At 41.3% G+C, this 25405-nt stretch overlaps 1 protein-coding gene across 5 annotated transcripts in view; it reads right to left on the bottom strand.

Moving 5' to 3' along the window:
• The window catches only part of ssbp2a (single stranded DNA binding protein 2a), a 61460-nt gene that overhangs the window by 11575 nt on the left and 24480 nt on the right, over positions 1-25405 (bottom strand). For all 5 annotated transcript variants that reach the window (XR_015131826.1, XR_015131825.1, XR_015131824.1 and 2 more), the window contains exons 3-4: positions 21401-21462; positions 21004-21088 (exon numbers count right to left, since the gene is read on the bottom strand). Coding sequence is in view for 1 of the 5 variants with exons in the window: in XM_086314096.1 (XP_086170222.1) it covers positions 21004-21088; positions 21401-21462 (147 nt within the window). In the remaining 4 variants the exon portion in view is untranslated. The remainder of the gene's footprint in view (positions 1-21003; positions 21089-21400; positions 21463-25405) is intronic.

Below are 25405 nucleotides of genomic sequence, written 5' to 3'. Positions count from 1 at the left end.
TAAAGATCTGCAGAATCATAACACCTGGTGTCGCTGTATAATAGTAATGTGGTGCCATTACCTCGTGTTAGCCACAGCGATGCTGTGATCCACACAGCAAACTCCTCGTTGTCAGTTCTGTTTAAATACCGATTCACAAGCGAGCTCAACATATTCCAGCACTTAACCTTAGCAACCACAAAAGATCCACAGATTGTTACACAGTTAATGAATCCATCATTAACACCTCTCACACATCAGTGTTTACACTTTTCTGACAAGGCCAAGTGAGAGGAACACTGAGATAATGAGGTACTGCCTGTACACATTAACACCGTACAGTAGTGTACACTATTGTGTGAATGTAGCTGCCAGCAGTGGTGCAGTGTAACGCTTCTGCATACACTTCTCACTGAACTTAAATGCAACCGAACACTGACGCTAATTTCCACTGCACTTCATTTGATGGACTTCATTGCCCATTCAATTTGCGAACAAGCTGTAAGGCCAATTATAACGCTCAAAAATTCTCAGCCCTTAAATGAAAATTAACCTGTCTGAAACTGGATTTGGGGGAACGACGACAATTTTTCTTGGCGGGTAAATCATTGCTTTTGCTGCCAATGTCCATGCAGCATTTTATAGTTTCATTGTTTGCTACATTTCCAGTTAAAAACATGAAGGGAAAACACTGCTTGACCGCGCACCACCGTTTGTTCAGCTGTGACACCTGTACAGCTGAAACATGCTCCATGAACAATGGCGTGAAACAGAAACACTGTGTAATGACAAAACTGCTTGATTATTATTTTTCTGTATAATATATATATTTTTTAATAAACAACAAAAACTAGTATTAGACAACACCTGTACCTGCCTATAAGACAGCAAAACATAAGCCAAATGTGTTGGACTCTACCTTTTTCTTCAGTATAAATACTGAACTTAAATACAGTAAATGTACAAAAATTTAAAAAATGAGAGTAAATTTTTAAATTTTAAGGGGTCTTTTTACAGTGCTGGGTCACAACAATCTGACCTGAGCTATTCTGTTACTCCAAAAGTCTTTGCCTTTTTTGCTGTATTGATCATGTGTTAGAGAGCATTGTTTTAATGAATGCACAATGGCGGGGAAAAGGTATTGCATGCATGTATGTAACATCGACCTGAACCATGATACCACAATGACTAAAACGCTCAGCGTTTGAGTTTTCCTTTAATTTGTCACACCCATCTGTAGATATACAGATAACCAGAATGTCAGTGAGCTCATTCGGCTCACTATCCATCACAGTTTACAGGTTATTGTCTGTGAAACGACAAATGTTACCTTGACCTTGAGCGCAGTTTGTGTGAAGACTCACTACACTAGGAGGAGTAGGCTAGCAGACGGATGCCTCGCCACGCCATAAGATAGTCGATCCTTCGGCCGGATGAGCTGATTAAAGTGTATAACAAATGAACTTATCTTCAAGAAGAGTAAGGTTCAGTCCACTTTAAGCAATTTCCCTCACTTCTTTTCTTAAAACTATCTTCGTTCTTACACTCGTATCTTTTCCGATACTCCATCATTTTCTAGAGCGATCCAGAAAGACCTGATTGAAGCGTAACAAGACAATCAACTCTTCCGTCTGCCCATTCGGGAACCCCATTACATTACAGCTTTTCATTTAATGAAGCGCTGTGTTTGTTGTGTTCTCCCCACATTGCGGTTATTTGCACGCTAAACGAAGTGTTTGTGATGAAACCCGAGGCAGTGGAACAGCCCCCGAATGTCCTCAGATGAACACCTGCATCTCCTGGCAAACTCATTTGTTTCATAAATTATTCAAAACACCACCCTCCAGGAGGGGAATTACAGTATACCAGACATACACAACAAGGCATACAATAACACAAACTACAATTGCCATTTATGAAGTTTAAAAAAAAGGTCCAAAAAAGAGGCTAAAATAAGGTCAGCTTCTATTTCAAACTGTGAAGACTGGTAAATAAAACAGCGTCTTTCCTGTGTGAAAGAAAAAAAGGCAGTAAATGTATCATATGTCACAACAAACAAGGGGGAAAAAAAAAAAAAATCACCCGAATTCGAGGTTTACTCACTGAAGTATTAGATGTATTAGATCTACCGCGTCCACTCTGTTATCAAAAAGCTTCCCATATTATGGAAATATGTATAATTTCTCCATCAGAAATGGCGCTTTCTCTCCCGAAGCATCTCCTGCTTTATGCCTGAAAACGACCCAAACATGTAATTTGCTAAACTTTTCTATAAAAAGCACAAAAATGCATCGAAAGAACTCCGTAGTCATTCATATGTAGGGCAATTACGCCGCAGCTCAACACTTTACAACTTAATCAGACTTCCTCCATACTACATTCACAGTACACTAATCCCATCACACTAAAGGGCTCACAAATACTTAACAAGATAACTTGCAAACTCTTTCATCCCTCCATGTTTACAGATTAATGCGTGTGTGTGTTTGTGTGTGATGCATGTATACTTAGCTTGGGGGTGTGTGTGAGTGTGTGTGCATGTGAAGGTGAGGAGTCATTTTCATTCAATACTGCAGAGACTGAGAGACACTCAGAGATGCGTGAGTGGAATCTCAAAAGGCTGTCTGTGTCTACCTTCCCTCTCTGTTTCTATCGCTGTGTAAACCTGAAGCGGTCCCTCCACCTCTCTGTCTCACGCAGCCTCACACATCAGCTCTGTCTGATTTTTATTTATTTATTTATGTATTAATTTACCACCCCATTACAAGAAGTTTAATAAATATGTATCCCACATAAAATGTCCTGCTGTAGTAAAACTGACCTGACAATCTGTTTACATCATGCAGCATAGGTGAGTTCATCTGTGTTTACCATCACTTAAATATCAAATAATTGAAAATGATATTACTTTACAGTAACTGCAATACTCCAGTAGTCTGGTATTCAGGCCCAACAGCAGGGAGTCACTCCTTTTTTCAAGCCTTTATTATTTGGTTTGTTCACCTTTATATTTGATGATAGAATCTTCCGTCAGATATTCAAATTTCTACAGAGCCTCAATTTTACAACCTGCTCCTGGACAGACGGGTTATGTTGCCTGTCTTCCTCTTTAACCCTATAAAGGCTGCATATCTGCTACATCCAGTATTTTTCTGCAGTTTATCGCTTACAACTGTATTTTTTGCGGGGGGGGGGGGTTACACCGATTAGGGTGACCGACCTTCTTTTGCACTTGTTGACTTGTAAAAGCCTATATGACATTTTTTATTTCACTTCAGAGAAGGCATCGTTTAAATGTGTTAAAGTTTTCTTTAAACAAACAGTATTATTAAAGTTCTTCATGACAGTGTCCTCTTTTTTTTGGAAGTCAAAATATGGTCACCATAACGCTGATTAAATGGAGGTCTCAAAAACTCATGTATCAAATATGACACACCAGGTGTTACAGGGTTAAGATACCCCAGATTTGCTCTGTTGGACTAAGGTGAGGTAACGTTTTTAACATACTCCTCTGGCTCTGATTAGTTCCGCTGTGGCTCGTTCTATACCTCCTGATTAATGCTGCAAATGCACTTCCACTGATTTGTAGCTGGTCTTAGAATTTCCTGGATCACTTTCCAAGTTTGAAAAGCCTCACAGTCAGCCTTTCTTTTATTTTCAGACACCTTAAAACAGACAGACTCCAAAATTCACAAAGTTTCCTGTTCACAGGTCATATTAAAACCACATTCATGCAGTTATGCCTAATCCGAAATCACAGGTGTGTTTAAATTTGTTGATTCCTTCTTTTAGCCTGTTTTCAACATTGCATTTTGATTGTATCACATTTGTCTGCTTAAGAGAGTAAATACTCAACTTCTGACCTTAGAAACAATAAAATTATTATTAATCTGACATTTAAGTCACACACAGGTGCACCCTCTTCAGACTAACACAGCAATATTGAATATGTATGCAGTTTTAAATAACAGTATTTATATCTGTATAATATTATAGACCTGGGTAAAGTGCCTCAGATGCGATAAGGTGAAAGCACTGTTGGCTTTGGTTGTTTAATGGAACAACAGGATTTATTATGAAATACTCAGAGCAGACCACTACTAAGTTATCCTATAAATTCTCACTACCACTAACTAATACTACTTCCCACCTAGCGAGAGTCCACCTCCCTACAGACACAGAATTAACCATTTCATAACACAAAGAAGAGCAGATAACTTGAACTAATAAGTGAAATTATTTGCTTCAGTTAACCTGTGAACGATGGCCAGTGACAGAGGTTGACATATTTTCATTTATGAATTACAGTAGCAGCTGGGGAAAAATGGCAGAAGGAAAAATCTCTGAGACTGCGAGAAAATGTTCAAGTAAAAGCTCGAGGGGCAGGTTCACGAATTCTTCACTGAGCACAGTGGCTGTCTTGGAGAGCCTTTAGGTGAAAGGCTGCAGCGGGCTGTGCATAACAGTTAACACTGAGTCTCAAGGCCACATCAGGATCTACGAATGACACGCTACACAGGAAGGAAATGTGTTCCCCCTCCCTCCCCCTCGTTTCTACTCACTCCATCCTATCAAATGCCATTAGTCCACTTCCTGAACAAGGAGGGAGGGTGTGGAAAGAAGAGATGCTTCCATTCTGCATGATTCCCTCTTTGCACGCGCACACACACACACACACACACACACACACACACACACACACACACACACACACACTAACAAGAAAAACACACATTCATATATGCACAATATCACAGTGTGAATATGTGTATCCACAGAATAAAACTTTGGAGTATCTGTATCTGTAAATGTCATATGAGAGAGGCAAAACGAAGCGCAGAGATGAGAATGGGTGTGCTCTCCTTTTAATCATCTATTATTCACATCTCCCATAGCAAGACAGATCAACACACCCCACTGTGGAATCCCAGCCCAAACTCATTTTTCAGTTTCAAGACTTAAAAATCACCCTCTGCTATTCAAAGCTTGGAGCAGACCTTTCCTGTTTGCCCACACTGTACCAGAGCTACTTGCAAGTGTCTGAACCAAATTCAGTTGAAACACCAAGGTTATGTCATCTTTGAGCTCTTACGAGGGAAAGTCCAAGATGAGGCTCAAGAATAGTGACTTGCAAGCCCAGAGTGAAAGTTGTCTAATATGGCTTCTAGTCAGTGCTAGTATGAAAAGTGATGATAGCACGATGGCCTAAATGAGAGCAAATATCAGATTTGTAAGGAAATGTTCACACCTCTAGTTTGTTTAGTGTGGTTTGAATGAGCTCACGAGTTTGTAAACTTGTAGCTTTTTCCCATGGTTTGGTTTATTTTCACACGGAGAAAAATTCAAGTGAACTCCAAGTGAATCAAAATCCATCACTACAAACTGCGTGAAAATATTCAGTTCGCTTATTGGCCAGATGTGTCTGGGGCGGGAGCATCAAAAGTCAACACAGAAATAAGGTGTTGTGCTCTGGACTATAGGAGGACAGAGAATTTATGTTCGTTTCACAGCTATTTGTTCGTCTGCCCAGACCTTTGCACATCTACAGTACTGCCTGGTGGTTGGTTTGGATCGAGGTTGGATCACGTTAACACCATAAACGAACTGGACTGGAGTTCATGTGGAACTACACCAAGACCACCTCCTCTCCAGGGTTTTGGTGTGATTGTTTTGCTCTGCAATTACTGAGTCCACACCTTGACAAATGAAACGCACCACAGGGGAAAACGAACCAGAGTTCAACACCACAGGTGTGAAAACACCCTAAATGGAAAAATCCAGTATATGCACTGCATTGTATTGCTGTATGTAATCTGGTACTGTAATTGATTTGTTTATATGTATGTGTATATATTTACATATGTACAAATACTATTTGCACTTCTGGTTTGATGTTGTTTGAGTTATATTCTTTTTCAATGACAATAAATCTAATCGAATCAAATCGAATCTGCAATTAGCCTCAAGCTATGTGGGGTTTACAAAGAATCTCAATGAAATAGCTAAATGAAAACAATCAAAACAAAAAGGGTGGTTTCCATATTTCTATACATACCTCATGAACAGTTTACTACAAGCTACATTCATGCATTCAAACAAAATGTTATTCTATAGCTTTGGTGCTTTCTAACAATCACACACTCACAGCCCGATGGATGCACCGGGGGCAAGGACACTTCGCCACGCAGACTCTGTGACGCACTGAACAACCAACATTACAAATGGTAGATGACACACTCTACCACCTCAGCCACCCCTGTAGTGACCTGTGCTTTTTCACAGTAAAATCAGCATCAGTCCTGACGTTGAATGGTTATACTACCTAATAATTTTCATGTTAGCTTTTTAGCAAAAGCTCTAATGATCACGCACGGTGCTTGATTTGCTGATACTCTCAGTACAAATGTAGAATAATGAGAGAAAATACTGTGGAATACTAGGTCTACTTTTTTTAATTAACTGAGAACAAGCAAAATGATATAATTTCACATTTTAAGAACGGTAAGCTTGCTCGTTCTTGTAATGGGATGCAAACAAGAAAACAAAAAACAAGAAAAACAGAAAAATACAAAATAGAAGTTGAGAAGTCAGTTTCAGATACAGCAACGCAACTGTCGACTAATATCACCAGGCAAAGATTTAAAACTGCAGCATCTGGTCAACTGTCCTTTAGTAAAAGATGAGCAAAGAAAAGATTCAGGAAAACATAGTTACCAGTGGTATATACAGATGAGTAAAGTTGACATCTGGCAAACTTCAAGCAATAATGACCCAAAAGCAAGGCTTTAATGTTCAGTGTTAAAGGTCTGGATATTAAGTGGCACTACAAAGATTAAACTAAAGAGGACATCCACACAGGAAGTGATTTGTGTGTTGCACATTGTTTTGCCACCGATGTTTGTTCACTAATCGGCATTCCAATCATTCCAGACTTTGGTTGCCTAGGTAACCATTTTTTTTTTTAAGCAAAAGGCCTGAGCCGCACCTCATTTCTTTCTATTTTGTGTCCAAGGAGTCAGACTTTGGTCTTTTTTAAGTGTTCATGAGCAATAGTTCTCCAGCCTTCCTGACAGTCTTCGGGTTTTTCTATAAACATTGGCTGCTTTTTCACAAAGTATCAGTCTTTGTACCTGACCATTTTCCGTTTTAAGAGAGTGTGTTTTTGTTTGTTAAGGCCCTCAAAGCCTTAATTATATGGCTGAATAGTTATTTCTGTTATACATCTTTAAAGTCTGCTTGATATCTGCCCAGGGCACATGCATAGTTGGTACATGCAATTGGTAAAGTAAATTCTCTGTATATGAAAAAACAGGGACACGTGAACACCTGCATGAACTCTCATGTTCACCGTCTGGTGTCAACATTGTACCTCGGACCTGAGTGGACCTTAGAGGACTTGCGGACATGGAAAATATGATCAAGGCTAATCCCTGATAAATGAATCATTCAAGCATTATAAAATGCACCCAACTCAAGGAATCGAGCGTTGTGTCTACACATTAGAGAAATACATTTAAAATTGTAACTTTAGGAACTTACTAGCAGTCGGTCACAAAAACACGTAATTAGTTACAGAATCCGTCATGGATCGGCCTCCCCAGAGCTCGAACCTCAACATCGTTGATGCAATGTGGGATCATCTTGATAGAGACCAGAACAAAAGTCATCCAGCATCCAAGAAGCCTAGAGAACTATTTCTGAAGACTACTTACAGAAGAAAGCTGGCTAAGAGAGTTCAGCCTTGACTGAAAAATAAAGGTGGTAATACCAAATATAGAGTTTCATGTTTGCTAGTTTGCCTGTCCTTGCTTGGAAGCCACTAAATGTCACTGACTTTCTTTTGTCTGTGGTTGTTTTTTGTGTGGATGCTTATTAAGGTTATAGCAAAACCAAAGTAAAACCTAGACGATAATAATCAGAAATGCAGACCTGACAAATAAACAAAAAATAAAAGTTGGAAATGTCACATATATGCATGACTGTGGGGTGGACAGCAGGTGGAAAATATAAAGTGGATATAAAGTGGGGAAATGAGCTTTATGTGTAAAGACTAAAGAACTTATTATGAAAGGCTAATTTCTCGCAGTTGAGTTTAGCATTTTCTCAGTTTTATTCTAGCACAACAGTCTTTCACTATCACAATCTTTCAAAATCTTTGCCATGTTTATCGACTTTAGCAGCACATTATCAGTATAACACAATCCCCACCAGCACCCAGACACTCTCTAGTGTAACATTACAGGTGATTACCTGGTAAAATGGCACCACTGCGCTAATCTGCTTGGTCTCACTGGGCGATTACAGGTAGGGTGATATCAGCTGCACAGGGGGTGACTATGATGGAGGGGGGAGGGGGGGAGGGCATACTGGTTGTGTTTCCTTTATCACTGATGTCATTATCGACCCTTGTAAACATCTCCGAGTCTTGCAAGGAGCTGTATAATATGCGAGGTGGAGCTGCAGGCTGATACACTGTCAGATACACATACAGAGCTGAAAATGATAGTCACTTTGGCGCTGGGGTGTTACTCTTCGTCCACCACTATCTTTCCTTGGTTCAACGGCACTGGGGAAGATAAGGGAGATGGACTGAACACAGAGGGGAGGGTGGGCAAAAAAATAAAAAAAAGACAGAAGATTTAAATCCTGCAGCTTAGATAGAGATGAGGCTGTAGTGTGGTCTTTTCTAATGTATTTAGAAGATCATTGCAAAGACTTTGATTATTATGTCATCTTTAATAGAATCACTTCAATTATTTTAAAACACATCATAGTGCAATTACGGAGATTGAGAAACGTAATTAAGAAAACTGGCAGAAATGTTAATTCACAGACTTATTGCCACAGGAACAACTAATGAGGAGTTGTCTCATCTTGCAGTTCTTTAAGTAATAGAAGGCCAGACACAGGAGACAGCACAAGATAAGGATATGGGTGTCTACAAGAGGAAAGGAAAATTTATCTCTTGTATCCCATGGCCCTGTTACAGCTTCTCCTTATTCTTACGCCTACTAGTGTTTCACTGCCCTCAGTTAACCTCTCCCCTCCGCTCAGTGCCGTGGCTTCATCTTTGCCCCTGCCTCAAAGCGAGGCGTGCATATGTCAACATCACATAACACTTCACCTCGGCGTGTCTAAACACGCGTGCGACATGACTCAGCGTAATACACCAGTGGAAAACATACTCCTTAGAGAGCATATGGGGAGGGGGGGGGCACAACGGGCCAGCAAAAGAGGAAGCAACACACATGGAGAGGAGTCTCTAAAAGGAAAACTGAGGCAAAGAAGGAATGAAGAAGAAGATGAAGTAGTAGGCAGGGAAAGGTAGAAATGTGGGTTTTTGGTAAAGAAATATTTCAGTATAAGTGGCGCCACACTGAAATTTCCATTTTGATTTTTAAAACAGAGATCGTGACAGCCATTTCCATCTCTCCTCCACCTATGGAAATTCCCATTCTCTTTCTCTCCTCTTGGTTCGCTCTTCATTGCCATGGCAATGATGTTACAGTGAGTCACCTCATCATCTCCCTCCTCCTCAACACCGCCAAGAAAGAACATGGGAGCGTGTAAGAGAGAGAGAGAGAGAGAGAGACATGGACAGAGACAAAGAGAGAGGGAGTGAGAGGTTTTGTGGGGTGGAGGAGGAGATAGAGCTCTGTTTCCCTGGAAACAGACCGGGGGTCTCCCCAACCCCCATTGGCTCTCTGCTGGTTGGAATCAGCTTGTTACCCACAATACTTGAGCCAACGGAGTCTCTGTTTCTAGGTTGTCTCTGTCCAGTCTGTTTTTTTTTCTTCCCATCTGTTCAAATGCACACAAACAAGCTCAGGTTCTGGTCAAAATTCAGGTTTGCATTCATACCACTGAAACGTGCTGTCCGAGCTCAGGTTTGTTCGGTGATACGATATGATCAGATATTAAAACTGCAGAACTCAAAACAGTCATTTTTCAGTTATTATAACAAACTCAGGACTTTTATTATTGTGTCCCCATACTTCTCCACCATATTCTTCCAATCCCCTTGAGCCTTGCTCTAAACAGGGTTCACCATGGCCACCTCATCATATGGTATCTCTCATCTCTATGGACCAGTATAATATAAGGTTTAAGGTTTCAAGTTGTTTAAGAATGTTTTACTTTAAGGAATGAGTCGACTTTCTTTCCTCTGTTCCCTGTGTGCCAGCACAGCATACACACTAAGGAAAGGAGACTAGTTGGAAGAAAAATGCAGTAGAGACTGAGAGCACATATGTTAATGAAACAACTTTTTTTTTCTTTAAATGTGGTAATTTATTTAGGTCCCTGTCACAGATGCCTAGAAACCAGACGGTGACTATCTAGCAACCACTGGTTGTGAAGAAACAACATGCATTCCTGGATGGGTTGGCGAGCAATTGCTGGTAGTTTCTATGGAGGACAGTGCCTACTTATCTGCAAACACTTGTCATCTACTTGGCAATCAATAGTAAAACTTGAAAAAGTGCGATAAAAAAAACCAACTCTACAAAATGTTAACCTTAAAGTAAAAGCTATGCTTTACTACCACTTTTACTTTGAAGATGAATATTCTCCATTTACTGCTTGTGCTGCATTATCCATCTATCTATCCATTTTGTTCCACCTATCCAGGGCCAAGTCACTGGGGCAGCAGCTTAAGCAGACAAGCCCAAACATCCCTCTCCCCAGCCACCCCCTCTAGCTTATCTATGGAAACACCAAGGCAATCCCAAACCAAGAGATGGAGAAATATAATCTCTCCAGTGTGCCATTAGTCTGCCTGGGATCTCCAGTCATGGTGGGACATGACTGGAACACCTCACCCCGGAGGCGCCCAGGAGCCATCCTTGTTAGATGCCCAAACCACCTTAGCTGGCTCCTTTCGATGTGGAGGAGTAGCAGCTCTACTCTGAGTCCCATTGAAAGGCTGAGGTCTCCTCGTGGCTAATTTCCACTGCTTGTATCCGCAATCTAGTTTTTTCGGTTACTACCCACAGCTCGTGACCATAGGCGAGGGTAGGGATGTAGATTGACCAATAAACCGTCGTGAACAAGACCCCAACACTTAAACTCCCCCACTTTAGGCTCTAAATCGAACCTGACATGTAGTGGGCACTCTACACTTTTCCTGCTAAGGACCTTGGCTACAGACTTAGAGGTGCCGATTCTCATTCCCGCCACTTCCCACTTGGTTGCAAACCACTCCAGTGCGAGCTGGAGGCCACCACCTGATGAACCCAATAGAACCACAACATCTGCAAAAAGTAGAGATGAAATTCTTAGACAATCTAATTAGAAGCCTTCTGCCACTTGGCTATGCCCAGCAGGGCTCTCAAAATTTCAAAATCCCTGGTAGCCCTTCGGGCAGGGACTCTTCAGTTTTTGGTAGCCCAAAATAAATGTAAGTAGTCCGAATAAAAAAAGAGAGCAATTTTTTGATTGATGTTTTGTTTCCTGTTTTGTTTCCTTTACAATATTATACATTAAAGTATAATATTGTATAAAAATTACAATCATCAACTCAAATACTTGGTTCTAATTGAACAGAAATTTCTATGAACTTGTAAGAACTGTGTAGAACATGAATCAGTCTGTGTCAGATCCTGAATTTAAAATTTCCACTGAAGTCACGGGTAAGAGACAAGTGGAACCAAGATCTAGGCCATTTGCTTTTTGAAGTTTGCAAAGACTGCTAAATTTTGCCAGTGGTAGTTCACTCTTTGCAACATAGTACGCTGTTATAAACAGATTTTTCAGGTTTATTTTTAGTATGTTATTTGCAATTGGTGTTTGTTCTGGGAAAGATATTGCAGACTGAGCAATAATGCATTTCTTGCATTTCTCATGGCTTCTAATGGGGGCCTTTTTTAAAATGACTGGTCCCAGTAACAAAGGCGCTTGTCGACTCAGAAATCGAGAGAAAACCAACAACACACCCGGCAGAACATTATGTTATTTACACGGGTGCACATAAGTGGTCCGCAGGTGCGCATTCGCTGTCAAAATAAAAGACCCGCACCAGATAAGAAGTTGCAACGCGCGTTTGCGTCCATATAAAAAGCACTGTTTTTGTCCGCTAGAGTGGGATTTTCACGGCACATTCCGCACCACATCTCTGTGCGTTCATCATTTGTTTGAAGCCAGATCACCTCCTGCAACCACTTTTCCGAGAATACGTGCTTCTTTTGTGGTTCGGACTCCTTCTGACATTTCTTTGGAGGTGGAGGAACACCAAAGTAATTGCTTAAAGGAGCTTCTTCGACATCTTTAAGAGTTTTAAACAAATGTCTGTCCTCCTCCAGAAAATCTTATGTATGCAAACACGTGTTGCAACTTCATATCTTGTGCGCGTTTTTTTTTCTTTTTTTTTTCTTTGACAGCGAATGCGCACCTGCGGACCACTTATGTGCAGCCCTGGTTATTTAGCTCGTCATATTGCAGCCACAGAGATTCTTTTGTCCATGAAACCATAAAGCTGCACTTTCTTTTTGCCTTATAGTCTGATTTGTCATAACCTTTCCGTTTTGTGGTAAGCTTTTCTTTGGCTGTCACTTCTTCACCCTGACCTGTCTTATTTGGCTCAGCAGAACTAAAATATATATCCTGCTGCTTTTACACACACACACACACATAACCATCAGCGATTCTCTGCGCGATCAACCTCTCATATGTTTAAGCTTGCTGCGGGAGATTTCACTTGTCATGTTTGCATAGTAAGCTAACGATTGATAAGACGATGTCAGAGGAATTGGTGCGCAAATTATCATCACTCAGTGATGTCGCTCTCTATACATAGTTCACACGATTGCAAAGTGAAAGCAAAAAACAAGCGCAAATTCAAACGCGATTTCAATATGTCACATGTTGACGGTGGCTCACCGATGCCAATGACATAATTACCCAGCTACATTTCCGAAAGAATGCAAAAGCATTGACATATATTTTTCCTTCCTACAATAGCCCGACGGGCAGGGCAGAGATAGATTTTGGTAGCCCGACTGGAAAAATCGCTAGCCCCGGGACTTCGGGCTAGCGATTTTGCGAGCCCTGCCCAGGCAAGTCGGCATCTTTGATGCAAACTACAGGCAATAACAGCAATCTGCAAACAACCAAAGCAATTGCAAGGAGGTTTTGGGTGCAGCATAACAAACCTGTTGCAACCACTTGCCAACTGGTTAAGGAATACACAGCAACATGGGGTCAAGGGGGGGGGTCACTGACTGGTCTCTAAGCATCCATGACTGAGGCTTTCGCAATTGATTTCACACTGACTGCCATCAACCTCCAGCAACCACTTGGGAACCGGTTGGGGAATGTTTTCCGTCTCAACTGATGGTTGGGAGATTGTTGCTGACCAGTCTCTTAGCCTCTTAGGGACATTACTTAGAGAGTAAAGCATTCTCTCTAAGAGAATTGGGGGTATGGAGTCTTAGGTGTCAGGAAAATATTAAGTAACTTGCCATCTCTAGCTATCTCCATGGACACTTTCCTGAATATTTAGTAGTAATCCTCAAATTGTTTTAATGCAGTGCACTGTGACTGTATCTATAAGAAACAAAGAGATCAAAAATGAAGCTGCAGGGTTTAGCTTAAGACAGTAGTTAGAAAGGTTTTACTGATGAAGATTGGGAGGCAGCTCAGCTTGAGACGATGACTTCAGGGGAAAGGAAGTCTCACAGTCAAAAGCATGGCTGTAAGAATTTTGGCTTGCTGAGGTGTGATGTTTATTAATGTAGATGTGTCTCGGAACTCCTAGGAGTGCTGCTAAACCAGACTGTTTAAGTTAGGAAAGATCAGCAGGTTAACATATTTGCAAGAATGTTTTCATTATGACGTAGAACATTTAGGGTAACAACTGTTTTTATGACTCAGTAATACTAGAGAGAGAGAATAAAGGAAAGTCTAAGGTCGGCTGTGCACTTAGTGTCCTTTAATATACTGAAACAGCATACATTTTTACTTCACATGTCTCTCAGCGCAGACAGTGGCTGCTTGTCCTTCAGCATCTCACAGGCAGTACGGTACAGGATGTGTGCACTCGTGCTTATCAAACACTACTGTTTGAGAACCATATGTATGTAAATGAATAAAGCAGCACAGAGTGTTGTTACATATTTACCAATCTGTTTATGGTGTAGCTTAACAATAATGACACAATATACGTGCTGCTGTCACAGTGCACGCTATGAATGCACTTCCATGCATGAGGGGGAGAGTATGAATGTAAGATCTGACAGCATGAGACAAGGCATTTTTATCAAAGGGGGTTGCTCTTGGCACTCCTCCTTGATCTCTTCTTCCCCTAACTGCTGTGTGCCTGCTATCTCCCACAGTGATGCCACACAATGATACCAGGCTCCCTCTGCTATAATACTTGCCTGTAACACTGCTGCCTGACTACTAGCACATTTTATGTCTACTCAGTCTCCAGTTCATCCATCTGTCACCTTTGCTCATCTTGAAGATCCCATATTGTGAAAATGCCTTTTGCCTTTTCTAGCTTTAAAATGTCTTAGCTATGAGCAAAGCAAGCCAAATGAGTCTTCACATGTCAGAGGACAGAAGACCTTCTCCAAAACATTCACAAATGAATAAAGTTACCGTCTGTTTAATTTTCTCTCACAGACTGTATAGAAAAGATGTACATAGCTTCCAAGTTTGAAAAGAAAAAATGATGCAAATTGTCTTAAACCTGCATTTTTTTCCCCTAATGGCCAGCCTGAGGCAACTCATCCAGCTGCAAAAAGAAATCCAGCTGAATTGAAGTCTGTGGAAAAAAAACAGCCCTCGGCTTTGTCGTACTGTAACATCAGTAAACACCTTCTTAATGAGTTTGTGATCTCAGTTGCTAGTTTCAAGTCTGAATAAGTACAACATGACATTAGGTAAATCATGCCCTTTATACTGAAAAAAGAGGATAAAGCTGGGTGTGCTTCGTCATGTGATTGAGTGCCCCTCTGATTCAGTCACAGCCACTCCTGACTTGTCACTTCTGGGACCTCTTTTATTTACAGTCTATGTTCTCTCCTATCTTCTGGGCTCAAATATACATTATTTTAACCCTTTAAAGCCCTTTGAACCATGAAAAAATATATTCTTTGAAATATATTCTTTCTGAACTCTTTAGAATTTAACTGGTTTGATATTTAGTCTTTTTTTTTGCAATGTATTGCTCAAAAATGTGCTGTATTCATTTAGGTTATTTTGGGAGAAAAAACTCCCACAAATTGTGTGTATCAAATACAATACATTAGGCATTAAGGGGTTAATGCCGCCATTTCACAATATAGACTTTTTCGATGACATATTTCTATGTTGTTAGATAAGTGAATGAGAATGAGATAATGACTGAATAGCGGGCGTAGAGACACCAGAGTCGCTGTGCTGCACTTTTGAAATCCTGATTTTATAACTGTAAAGTGAAGTGAAGGACAATAGTAGAGCAGAGAGAGAATGGCTTTTGTGTCACTCACACTCATTCAGGTCTGTGAGCCACATGGCAACCACAGAAGTTCTCCTGCCTTGTTTTGGCCGGGGTTTCTGTGGCATGGGCAGGAAATGCACAGCAGTTTTCCTGAAAGGGGGGGGGGGGGGGGGGGGGGGGCTGCAGCAACTCTGAAGCACCTTATTTGGCACAGGGCTAATACCAGGAGTATACGACCTGATCTGATTCTGAGCTCACACTGTGAAACTTACATTAACTTGGTAATAGGTGCATAATATGGGAGTTGTAGATAATTTAGCCTTGCAGAGATCTTTTGTTATTGTAGTGTTTGCCAATTCAGCAACATTATTGGAGCTCACTCAGATGACCTCTAGTATATCAGAGGTCCACCTACTGACACAGACTAGAGCATTTTAGCTTAAAGCATACTTTAGTTCACAATAAGCACTTTTTAAACAACAACTTGGATTCATCAAGGATAGCGTTTCACCCAGTGACTTTCTTCAGTTAAAGCACATACTTATCTTAAGACTGCACAGCACAACCAGTACTTCTGTCAAACACTGATAATCTCCTGAAATCAAAAGTCAGGCATCTTCTCCGTGGAGTTCAGTTAAGAGTTCTCCCCAACTCCCCCGAAGATTTCAAGGTCACCAGCACTCCTTGTACCAGTTCGCCTCTTTAACAAAGTCTCTATTCAAGAGCTTGTAAGAATAATCTACACAGAGAAAGTTATAGTAGTAAGAGTGCTGTGGGAATTATGTAAGTGCTACACACACATTTACAATTTACACACAATTACACACTAATGCACTTAACACAGTGCATACTTTTTTCTGATAGCACAGCTGTGAAACAGGTGTCCGTTTTCAAACTCGCAACGCTGTCAGGAAAAACCCCTGAAATGACACGCACGGGTCTGTGATGTATATTCTTCCAACACAGAAACGAGTCTGACTTTTGTCTCTAATAGGATCATTTCCGGGCCAGGCATGAGAATTTAAAAATAACTTGTTTATGTGACTCCATGGGCCCTTGCAAATGGAAACCGCTCATTTAGTATTGAGAACACAATTTACAAAGCACTTAACAGAACTGTAAACGGCCTTTCTGATGCCTGAAAAGCTTTGTCTGAGGATGGAAATCAATAACGCTGCATCTCTCTTCACTTTGTTCATCAGCCTTTTCTTTCTTCCATTTTTAACATTAGATTACTGTATTAATGTCCTAGAAGACCATCCCCACGCGCTCAAATCTAGTTATATGATTGGCATCTACATAACAAAACCATATGCATGAATCCCACGCACACGCAAACAAGAGAGAGCACAAATCAAACCGTTTCAATCAGATTCGCACAAAGCCAAATGTATCTACAGTAGGTAGTTCAAACTGGGATAAACTCGCAAATGAAGTCAAAAGCCTTGTCACAATCCCATCAATTATCAAAGGAGTGGGACACAAAGATGATGCCAGCGAGCTCCTATATCTCTGCAGCATTAATTAGGACTTCACTCAGTAATTAGCTATCTGAAAATAATTACCATGAAAATGTCTGATTAAAATCTCCGCCAGTCTCAAAGTCAGGAGACTGAAAGAGAGACACGGGCATCAAATTAAGGCGTGTTCCTTCTTCCTTCTAACGACGTCCACCACAGTTGTCCTCTCGTTTTGTTTTAATTGAGTGGCAGATATGTGGGAAGTACCTCTCATTGGCTGCGAGATGTAGTGTTGCATTGGAGCAGTTGATTGAAAGTGACCTTGGTCTAATTACAATTGGTCTAATTATAATTCTCTGATTACATCCCTGCAGGAAACGTAAGAATGAGATGCTGCTGGTGGCCTTAGCTAATCACGTTAAGATACATTCTGAATGATTTCTGAATTGAATAGATTCTGATCAGACACATAGAAAAACAACAACATACTGTTGTGGCTGCTTCCACTACAAATACTTAATTACTCGGTTTTTATGTTTTGTTTTTGGTTTTTTTGCTTTTTGTGTTACAAATTATTGACATGAATCGCAAAGCGTTTATCTCACCAGTGTTTTTCCCTCTTATTTATTTTCATACATCTCCTTGCTTCCATGTTTCTCTCTGCCTGTCTCCTCTCTTTTTTGTTTGTCTCTCAGGCCTGAGGTCACGATGCCCTCCAGCTCCCTCCTTGGGAGCCGGGATGACATCATCACATCGCTGCCTCGTCCTCAGAGTGCCTATTCATCACCCCGATCATCATCGCCGGCATCAGCAGCATCACCTGCGTACGCACACGGGCACGCATACACACACCGACTGTATGCAGATAAAAGGGGAAGTGAGGAAGTGAACCCCCATCCCTCGTTCCACAGGACTGCAAGCTTAAAGGAAAAAAGGGAGTAAACCACAGAGCCACACACGTAGGGGGAGAGAGAGAAGATCCTGCTGGGCTAGGCAGAAACCCCTGACCTGTGCACTTCCAACAATACATCTCAATAAACCACTGGAGAGAAATGTGATGAGTCAGACTGCACGCTCCTGAGGGAAAAACAACAACAACATAAAAAGCAGGAGAAGACCCCAGCGCACACACAAGCACCTCCAAACTCAAAACGAGGACCACACTTCCTCTCACACAGTCGCCAGTTAATGTAAAACTTCAGGAGCTCTGGCACTTCTCACTGTATTCCACTCTTTAGTGGTGAAGGCTGGATCTACCCTTAATGTGCAAGAACAACAGCAGTGAAGTGGAGCCACATTGAGAAAACACAGCCATAAACAGTGTTTCCACTACACGAGCCTGCGTCTCACTGCCCAGGCTGCTCTACAGCATAAATGTGCACGATGCAGTATGTGCTGCATTTTAAGGCTGCTGTGGTAGAATACAAGAGGAAGCAGGTAGAAACCTTAAGTTATGCACTGAGGTCTCTGCACTCCATCACAAACATCACAACAAGCGTTCCATTAAACGCCACTTAAGATCAAAGATTCATGATGGGATGAAACCATTTTGCAAGGCTGTGAAGACAAGTTGCCGCCATATGAGAAACTGAGTGTGCTCAGTACACGAGCCTCACAATAGATGTGAGAAATAAATGTCAGCTGTCTAAACTTTATGATCTAAATACATCCCACTGTGTCATTTTTGTCAACAACAACGCAACATTAGGTGAGCTATAATGCTACAATCCTTAAATATGGCGAGTAGGAAGCAGGACACAGAGATGCCGCTGCAGTGTTGTAGTTCAGTATATTTTTGGGTGGCAATAAACTGGATGACCACAGCTTCCGGGATTAATATTGTAGAGTCTCAATCTACTCAACATGAAGTTTAAAAATTAAACTGTATCCATAAATGAATTTATTAATGAACAGAATACACGTTACAATCGCAAAGTTAAATTTGAACAATCTGATCTTCAAGGGCATCTCCTTGTGCACCTCTGGGTACTCTTAGCAACATGGCTACTCGTGGCTGTTTTTTCTTTTTTTTTTTTGTGCTCGAGCATCTCTGACATCACAGGTTTTAAATTTGCAGAATTGTGTCAGACTGACACGACTCTCATGTCGAGGATCATAGTAGGGCTGGGTATCGTCACTGATTTCTAGAATAGATTCAATTCCGATCCACAAGGTCCTGAATTGATTCGATTCAATTCGATTCAATCTGGGAAATTTTGCCTCAGACAGTCAGAAATATTATAATTCAGATCAGAACATTTACATATTTTTGTATCTATAAAAAGAAGGCTGACACTTTCCAGACTTTATCAAAGGTGTGAGCATCACAGCAGATGCCTTTGTGTCAAAGTAGCTGAAGATAAAACAGAAAAACATGAAGGTGATTTTCCTGGCCTGGGATTTTATAAAAATATTCTGCAGTACAACAAAAACGAAAGAAAACCATTAATCAACATATGAACATTACCTCTGAAGTTACAGCGGTTTGATTACAGACACAGCTAAGCGTTTTGCATTTTGTATCATTTTAAAAAGTTTAAATTTGTTCAGAAGCCTGTTGAACAGCAGAAATTAGGTTTTCTTTTCGGAAGTAAGTAAAAGGAAAAACAAAACATCGTCCGACAGCGCTGTAAACAACGGTAGCCTTGTGTGTAACAAGCAAGCGAATAATGCAGAAAACAGATTTCGGGGATAGATGGGAAACTGTTCTTGAAGTACACTGAGAAAGAGAGAGAGAGCTGTGCATGAAGTGTGATTTTATTGTGGTGGAAGCAAAACAGCAAAAGTCAGAGGGAGTCCATGACGATGTTTATGTGAAGCGTAGTTTGGATCTTCTTTTGCTGCTGGTTCGGTCAATATTGTTTGGAGAGATAAAACTAACAGCTTTAGAATCAACGCAAAACGGGCGTAAACACAAAGCGCGGACCCGCCGAAACATCAGAGTCAGCGAGCTGTCGGCTTTCAGCCCTGACCGTGTCTGTGCCGTCGGGTGAGAAAGGCGACATCTCACTGATTCTGATCTGCGGGTCCGCGCTTTGCGTTTACGTCTTTGTGCAGAAGCCGTGGACCTGCTCTCATTTACTGTTTTAAATGTTTGGTGGTTGTCAAAATTTTGTGACGTTTCACCTGAGATTCTGGAATTTTGGGCAAAATACATTTATATAAAAAAATCGATTCAGGATTTTAATGAATCAATATCACGTTATCCAAGCCAGAATCGATTTTAATCGATGAATCGATTATTAAAACCCACCCCTTGATGAGAGCTGGATCTTAGGGGGACTAAACAGCGGTTCTTTTACTGTCCAAAGGTGGCACATGAGGGCAGGAGTGCAGCTAGGAGCAAGCTTGTCATCGTCTCTTTATTTATTTATTTTAAAGTTGACTGTGCAGCTGGGGTCAGAGTTAAATGTTAGCACCCTTTAGCATGCTGCAGCAACTGAGAGTAGACATTCAGCGCAAACCAACTGAAATGAAGCGATCTGAGTGGCCTCAGATTTGGCTCCCTGCGGCTTCTTCCTATCAAAATAAAATCTAGCTGAAGGGGCATCGTTTTGACACAACAGCAGAAACCCAGCACATATGTCAGAGGAACAAGTGCAAGTAGTTAAAACTTCAGTGAGGGAACTAAAAGCAGCTTTCCCCAAGGAGACCACCAAAAAGGTGCGGTGGCCTTACTAAATAAAATATATTAGCTCTAATTTTAAGAATTTTAAGAGCTAGGTGAACACAACACAATAAAATCTGGAAACAATCCAGTTTTCTCCAGTTTCATATCATAAAAGAATATTTTTCTATGCAACTTCTCAAAATGCTTTCATCCAGCAGAGATGTGAAGATTTTTACACTGTGAATTAGACTCTGCCTTTCCATCAAAGCCACAATCAAACACAAGCATGACCCGCAACAGACTCTACTGCTCTGCAAAAAAAGCAGATAAAACACTATTTGTCATATTTTTTTTAGTTACTTCATAATTTCCTGGTTAAGGATATTATATGATTTGATCATCTGTTTATTCAATACTGCACACTGGCATTGGTCTCCTTATAACATGACACCATCCAGCATAGATTTCTGAATTAATATGAGAGCGCCACTGAGCCAGAATAAGGATGAAAAGCCGCGTCAGCGCAGACTCACGTAGTCGTGGAAGGCCTTTGCCTCACTGGAGTGTTCACATGTGTCTCTTCTCTCTGGAGCTGCACAGTACAGGTCCCAGAAAACACTACAAAGCACAGAAAGAGACAATATTATAAAGCCGAACCCTTTGAAATAAAGAAAAGATAGGCCATGACAAAGCTCTGGTAATCTGGCATCCAGAAAATAAGTTGGGTTTTTTTTGTTATCAACATTGCAGCAGATGACTTCAAATTCACTATCACAGCATGCAAACAGTTAACTGAGGAAGGGCTGATGAGATAAAGACAAACACAGGAGGAGAGATAATTTTATTCAGTCATGGCAGTGATGGAATGAACAGAAACGGCAATAAAAAGAATGGATCTTGTATCAATTCCCATAAAAAAAACGCACTCACCACCACCATGAGTGGAGGAACCCCGGAGGTTCTCCTAATGTGATGTTCTTCTCCCATCGGATCTTGAGACACACACACACACACACACACACACACACACACACACACACACACACACACACACACACACACACACACACACACACACACACACACACACACACACAGAGAGAATGAGATCCTTCAGAAACATAGCAAGTATAACAACATGCCTGACATCTGAATTACCTGCTTTATAAGGTTAAAGAGGGTGCGAGGGAATTCTTATAACACACGCCATTAAGTAATTATGTTATGATTCTCGTGGAATCATAAGTGGATAAGTGGGTTTATGTGTGCCTGAAAGCTCTTGTATTCATGAGTACATGAAAGTGTGCGTTTGCTTCCTCGGTCAGGAGGTGTGTAGGGTATGAGGTCATAGACATGTACCGGCCTGAGGAGCCCAGCCAGACTATTGTGCGGCCTACGACACACCCTTCAGTCTCCTCCTCACAGCATTATCCATCATTCTGAGCTCATCAACTTTGAGTTTCATTTATTGCTGCTCTCTCTAAATTCTTTACCTTCCTTCCTATTAAAAAAAATGAACACAGACAAGTTTCTAAATAAGTCTGACAGCAAAAAATGCAATTCTTGAAGATGGCCATTGAGCAAGGTGGAATAAGAGTTTTACTGCATGTGGACTCGACTGGTTCTTATATAGCGCTTCTCTACTCTACCTGAAGTACTCATAGTACTTTATACAACATACCTCATTCATGCCCATTCATATACATGCTTTCCATCAAATAATCATAATAATAACACGCATTTACTCTCTGCCCAACCTTCCAACTAGTAGATGACCTGCTCTACCTCCTGAGCTACAGCCACCCCACATGTATCTCTGCCTTCAGGCCTTTATCCTATAATATTAGGCTCATATTAGGTCAATAAATTTGACCGACTAATCCTTAAAGTCAGGTTTTCAATACAGAGCAAAAAAAAAAGTGTTGGGCAATCGACTCTGAGGAAACTTGCTAACAGCAGCGTTTTCTTTCTCAAATCAAGAACCACTATCGCCACAGAGGAAACATGGAGCACAAGAGTAAATCAGCCTATGATAAAATTCAGTTTGAGAGTGACAGCATATGCGAATGAAAAGCACGAGACAAATTACACAGATTTGAATCTGATCACTGAGACAAATTTCGGATATTGTCCGGGCTCATTTACAAGCAAATTAATTTCTCTTTCGGATCTTACTGTTATCTTGAGATGTGATTATTTCAAACAAATCGGTACACAGAGAGAGAGAGAGAAAAGAGCATCTTAAGGTATTAAGATTTGAATCAAAAATAAAATATCTGAAATGTGAAAACAAGGTGGAGAAAAAAAGAAAATGTTCTTTTCTTCTGGGGCAGCATACCACTCAAATAAGACACCAAAACAAAGTAGTTTCCAGTGGAAGTGAACATGGTTACAACATGCTTAAAAAAGCAGTTTATAATAAAGCAAATTCCCAGTTCAGGAAAAGTGCAGATGGGGGTGGGCGGAGGAATAGATAGTTATTTAAAAAGCAGAAAATGAGCTATCTACGAAGGAGAAAATCGTTTTTTTTTTTCTACTTACTGCTGGAAAAACTGCTGTGGATTTTATGTGATAATCTGCTGAAGTTAGCGCGGTGAACTTCACTGGTGCCGAAGAAAGAAAAACACAGCGTCAGTGGGAGGGTTTCAGACGCTGTTCATCAGACTGACACGTCAGCTGAAACAGACGTAGCACCTTGCAGGCTGTCGTCGGCCTTGCAAACAGCTAAAAATGACATCACCGCTGCTGACGTGCTGTGCATTTTGCTGTCACTTTAGGCTCTCGATTCTCGTAGCCTGGCTCCTCCACGCATTTCAGCGATATACCGACGCAGGAGCACAGAGGGAGATTGCTGCAACAGTAGGAAGAGTGATTGCTTTGTTTTGCAGCGACTTCAAGCGTGCCTCAAGTGTGTGCATAAACGGTTATGGGGATGACTTGACACCATAGTCCAACATGTCGTTTACAATTGCAGCATTCGTCAGAATCAGTGACATCACCCACGTGTAGGACGACTTTGAGCACAGTGTTCATGGATGAACTGTGCTTAGCCCCATGTTCGTCTTAATTTTTGATAAGGCTTAGACAAGTAGAACTCAAAGGCTGCGCTGCATAAATGGATCCATGTGAGGACAATCACAGTGGTTCATGGAAAGCACAAGAGAAACAGTAGTTAGTGGTTGTAACTTCAGCCTTATGACTATGTGTTTACCCCACTAATGGGCTTTTCTATTGATTGTGTGTGGTGACCAGGTTTGAGTTTGGAGCCCACACCTTGGCTCTGACCCTGTATGCACACACACACACACACCACACACAGAGAGCTGAAAAGTGTGAGCAGTAGTGAGACAATGACACAATTGTTTTGTCTGCATCTGACTTCTCAGAGTGACCTCATGTTCATCTTTTTTAATTTCCCTTCATATTATGTTTAATCCAAGTAAAAGAAGAAGACTATTGTGCCACCTGCTACAGCAGCGGTGTGAACAAGCGCTAACATAACAGGAAAAGCTGAATCACCGCATGTTCAATCAGACCATCCTGACCTCAGCTGCAGATCAGACACAGCGACTTTTAGAAGGAATGGTTTGCTTTGAAGTGTTTTGGGAGGGTCAGGAACTGCCCCTGTTTGTTTGGCCCGCATGCTTTTAGTCTAAGTTCGCAGTTCCAGTAAACCCTATTGGCAGCCAGCAATTTCCATTTACACACCATGACAAAGAAGGTTTTACTTTCTCGAACTGGCAGAAACGATACAGAAAAAAATCGAGAATGAGCATGACATTCATCATTTCTCACATTTAATTGGCTGCAGCTTAGACCAAACAAGATTGCACACAGTTCAGGTCAGGACGCTTTCTAGTGTCTCTTGTATTTCCCCTTCATCTGGAAAGTGTGGAGAAAAACCCCCAAAAAACAACGAATGTGCCCGCATATCCCGTCTTCCTGTGGTCTGCATTCCCAGGAGGTCTTTTAGGAGGTCATGCTGCAGAAAGATCCCTTTAGCATGATTGCTGGCAGATGTAGGCAATGTGTGACATGGGCACAGTTTTGTTTTCACCCCTACTCGCGTAAAATGTAAACCTTTTGAATTTGTGCTGTATTGTCTTTAAGGTTTCAGATCTTTTTGTTGTTTTTCTTTGAGCCATCAATTTAGTTTGAGAGGTTTGCGTGGTTTCTTTTTGCCACTTCTTCTAAGCTGTCCGTTTGTGATTTGATATTTATATCAAGGTATCCCTTTACGATTTGTGAATTGCCGCCCCGGGCTCCTGCTCCATGAGCATAAGGATGCGCTGTAAACCCATGTGAATGATAACACAGGGCTTTAAAGCCGTACTACAACCCACCCTTCCAGCACCAGTTACACTTTTTTTGCAAACATGTTTATGCTCTGTGTGTACGTGCACGTGTATGCTTGCATATGTGTGCATGCGGACGGCACAAAAGCGGCTGTGTTTATACTTGTTGCGCTCCCGCTGAATGCATTCCCACACTTGAACATGACACCGCCTATCTTCTTCATCTGCGGAAGAGAGATCAAGTGATACGGCAGAGAGGAAAGGGTGTCTGAGAGAAACTGAGGTGTAGGTACGTGTGCGCACGTGTGCGAACACACACTAAGAGCGATGAGAATCGGTGCCAGCTGATGATGTAACCTTTTCCACCACCCACACCCCCTTTCCCCCTTTGTTCTCCTCTTCCTCTGGCCGATGTACAACAAGCCTCTAGCTACTGTCTCCTACATTGCAATTTACCGTCATTTACTGCAAAGCACAATCATCAGCTGACCTCCTTTTCACCTCATCACCTTTTCACCTCCGCGGAATTAAAGTGAGGACAAGCGCAGGGAGAGGAGTGGAGAGACAGACGAGAAGGAGAGCAGGAAGATTATAATAAAAACAGAGGAGAGCAAGATGGGAAGAGAGGGACAAACACAAA

The sequence above is a fragment of the Aulonocara sp. 'chitande type north' Nkhata Bay genome, linkage group LG12 (genome assembly GCF_057382095.1).
Source record: "Aulonocara sp. 'chitande type north' Nkhata Bay isolate Kocher_YH1m ecotype deep benthic linkage group LG12, A_spYH_male_GT1.1, whole genome shotgun sequence".
Taxonomy (NCBI): Eukaryota; Metazoa; Chordata; class Actinopteri; order Cichliformes; family Cichlidae; genus Aulonocara; species Aulonocara sp. 'chitande type north' Nkhata Bay.
Note: the sequence above shows the minus strand (reverse complement) of the source record. Positions and strands in the feature narration are given on the sequence as shown.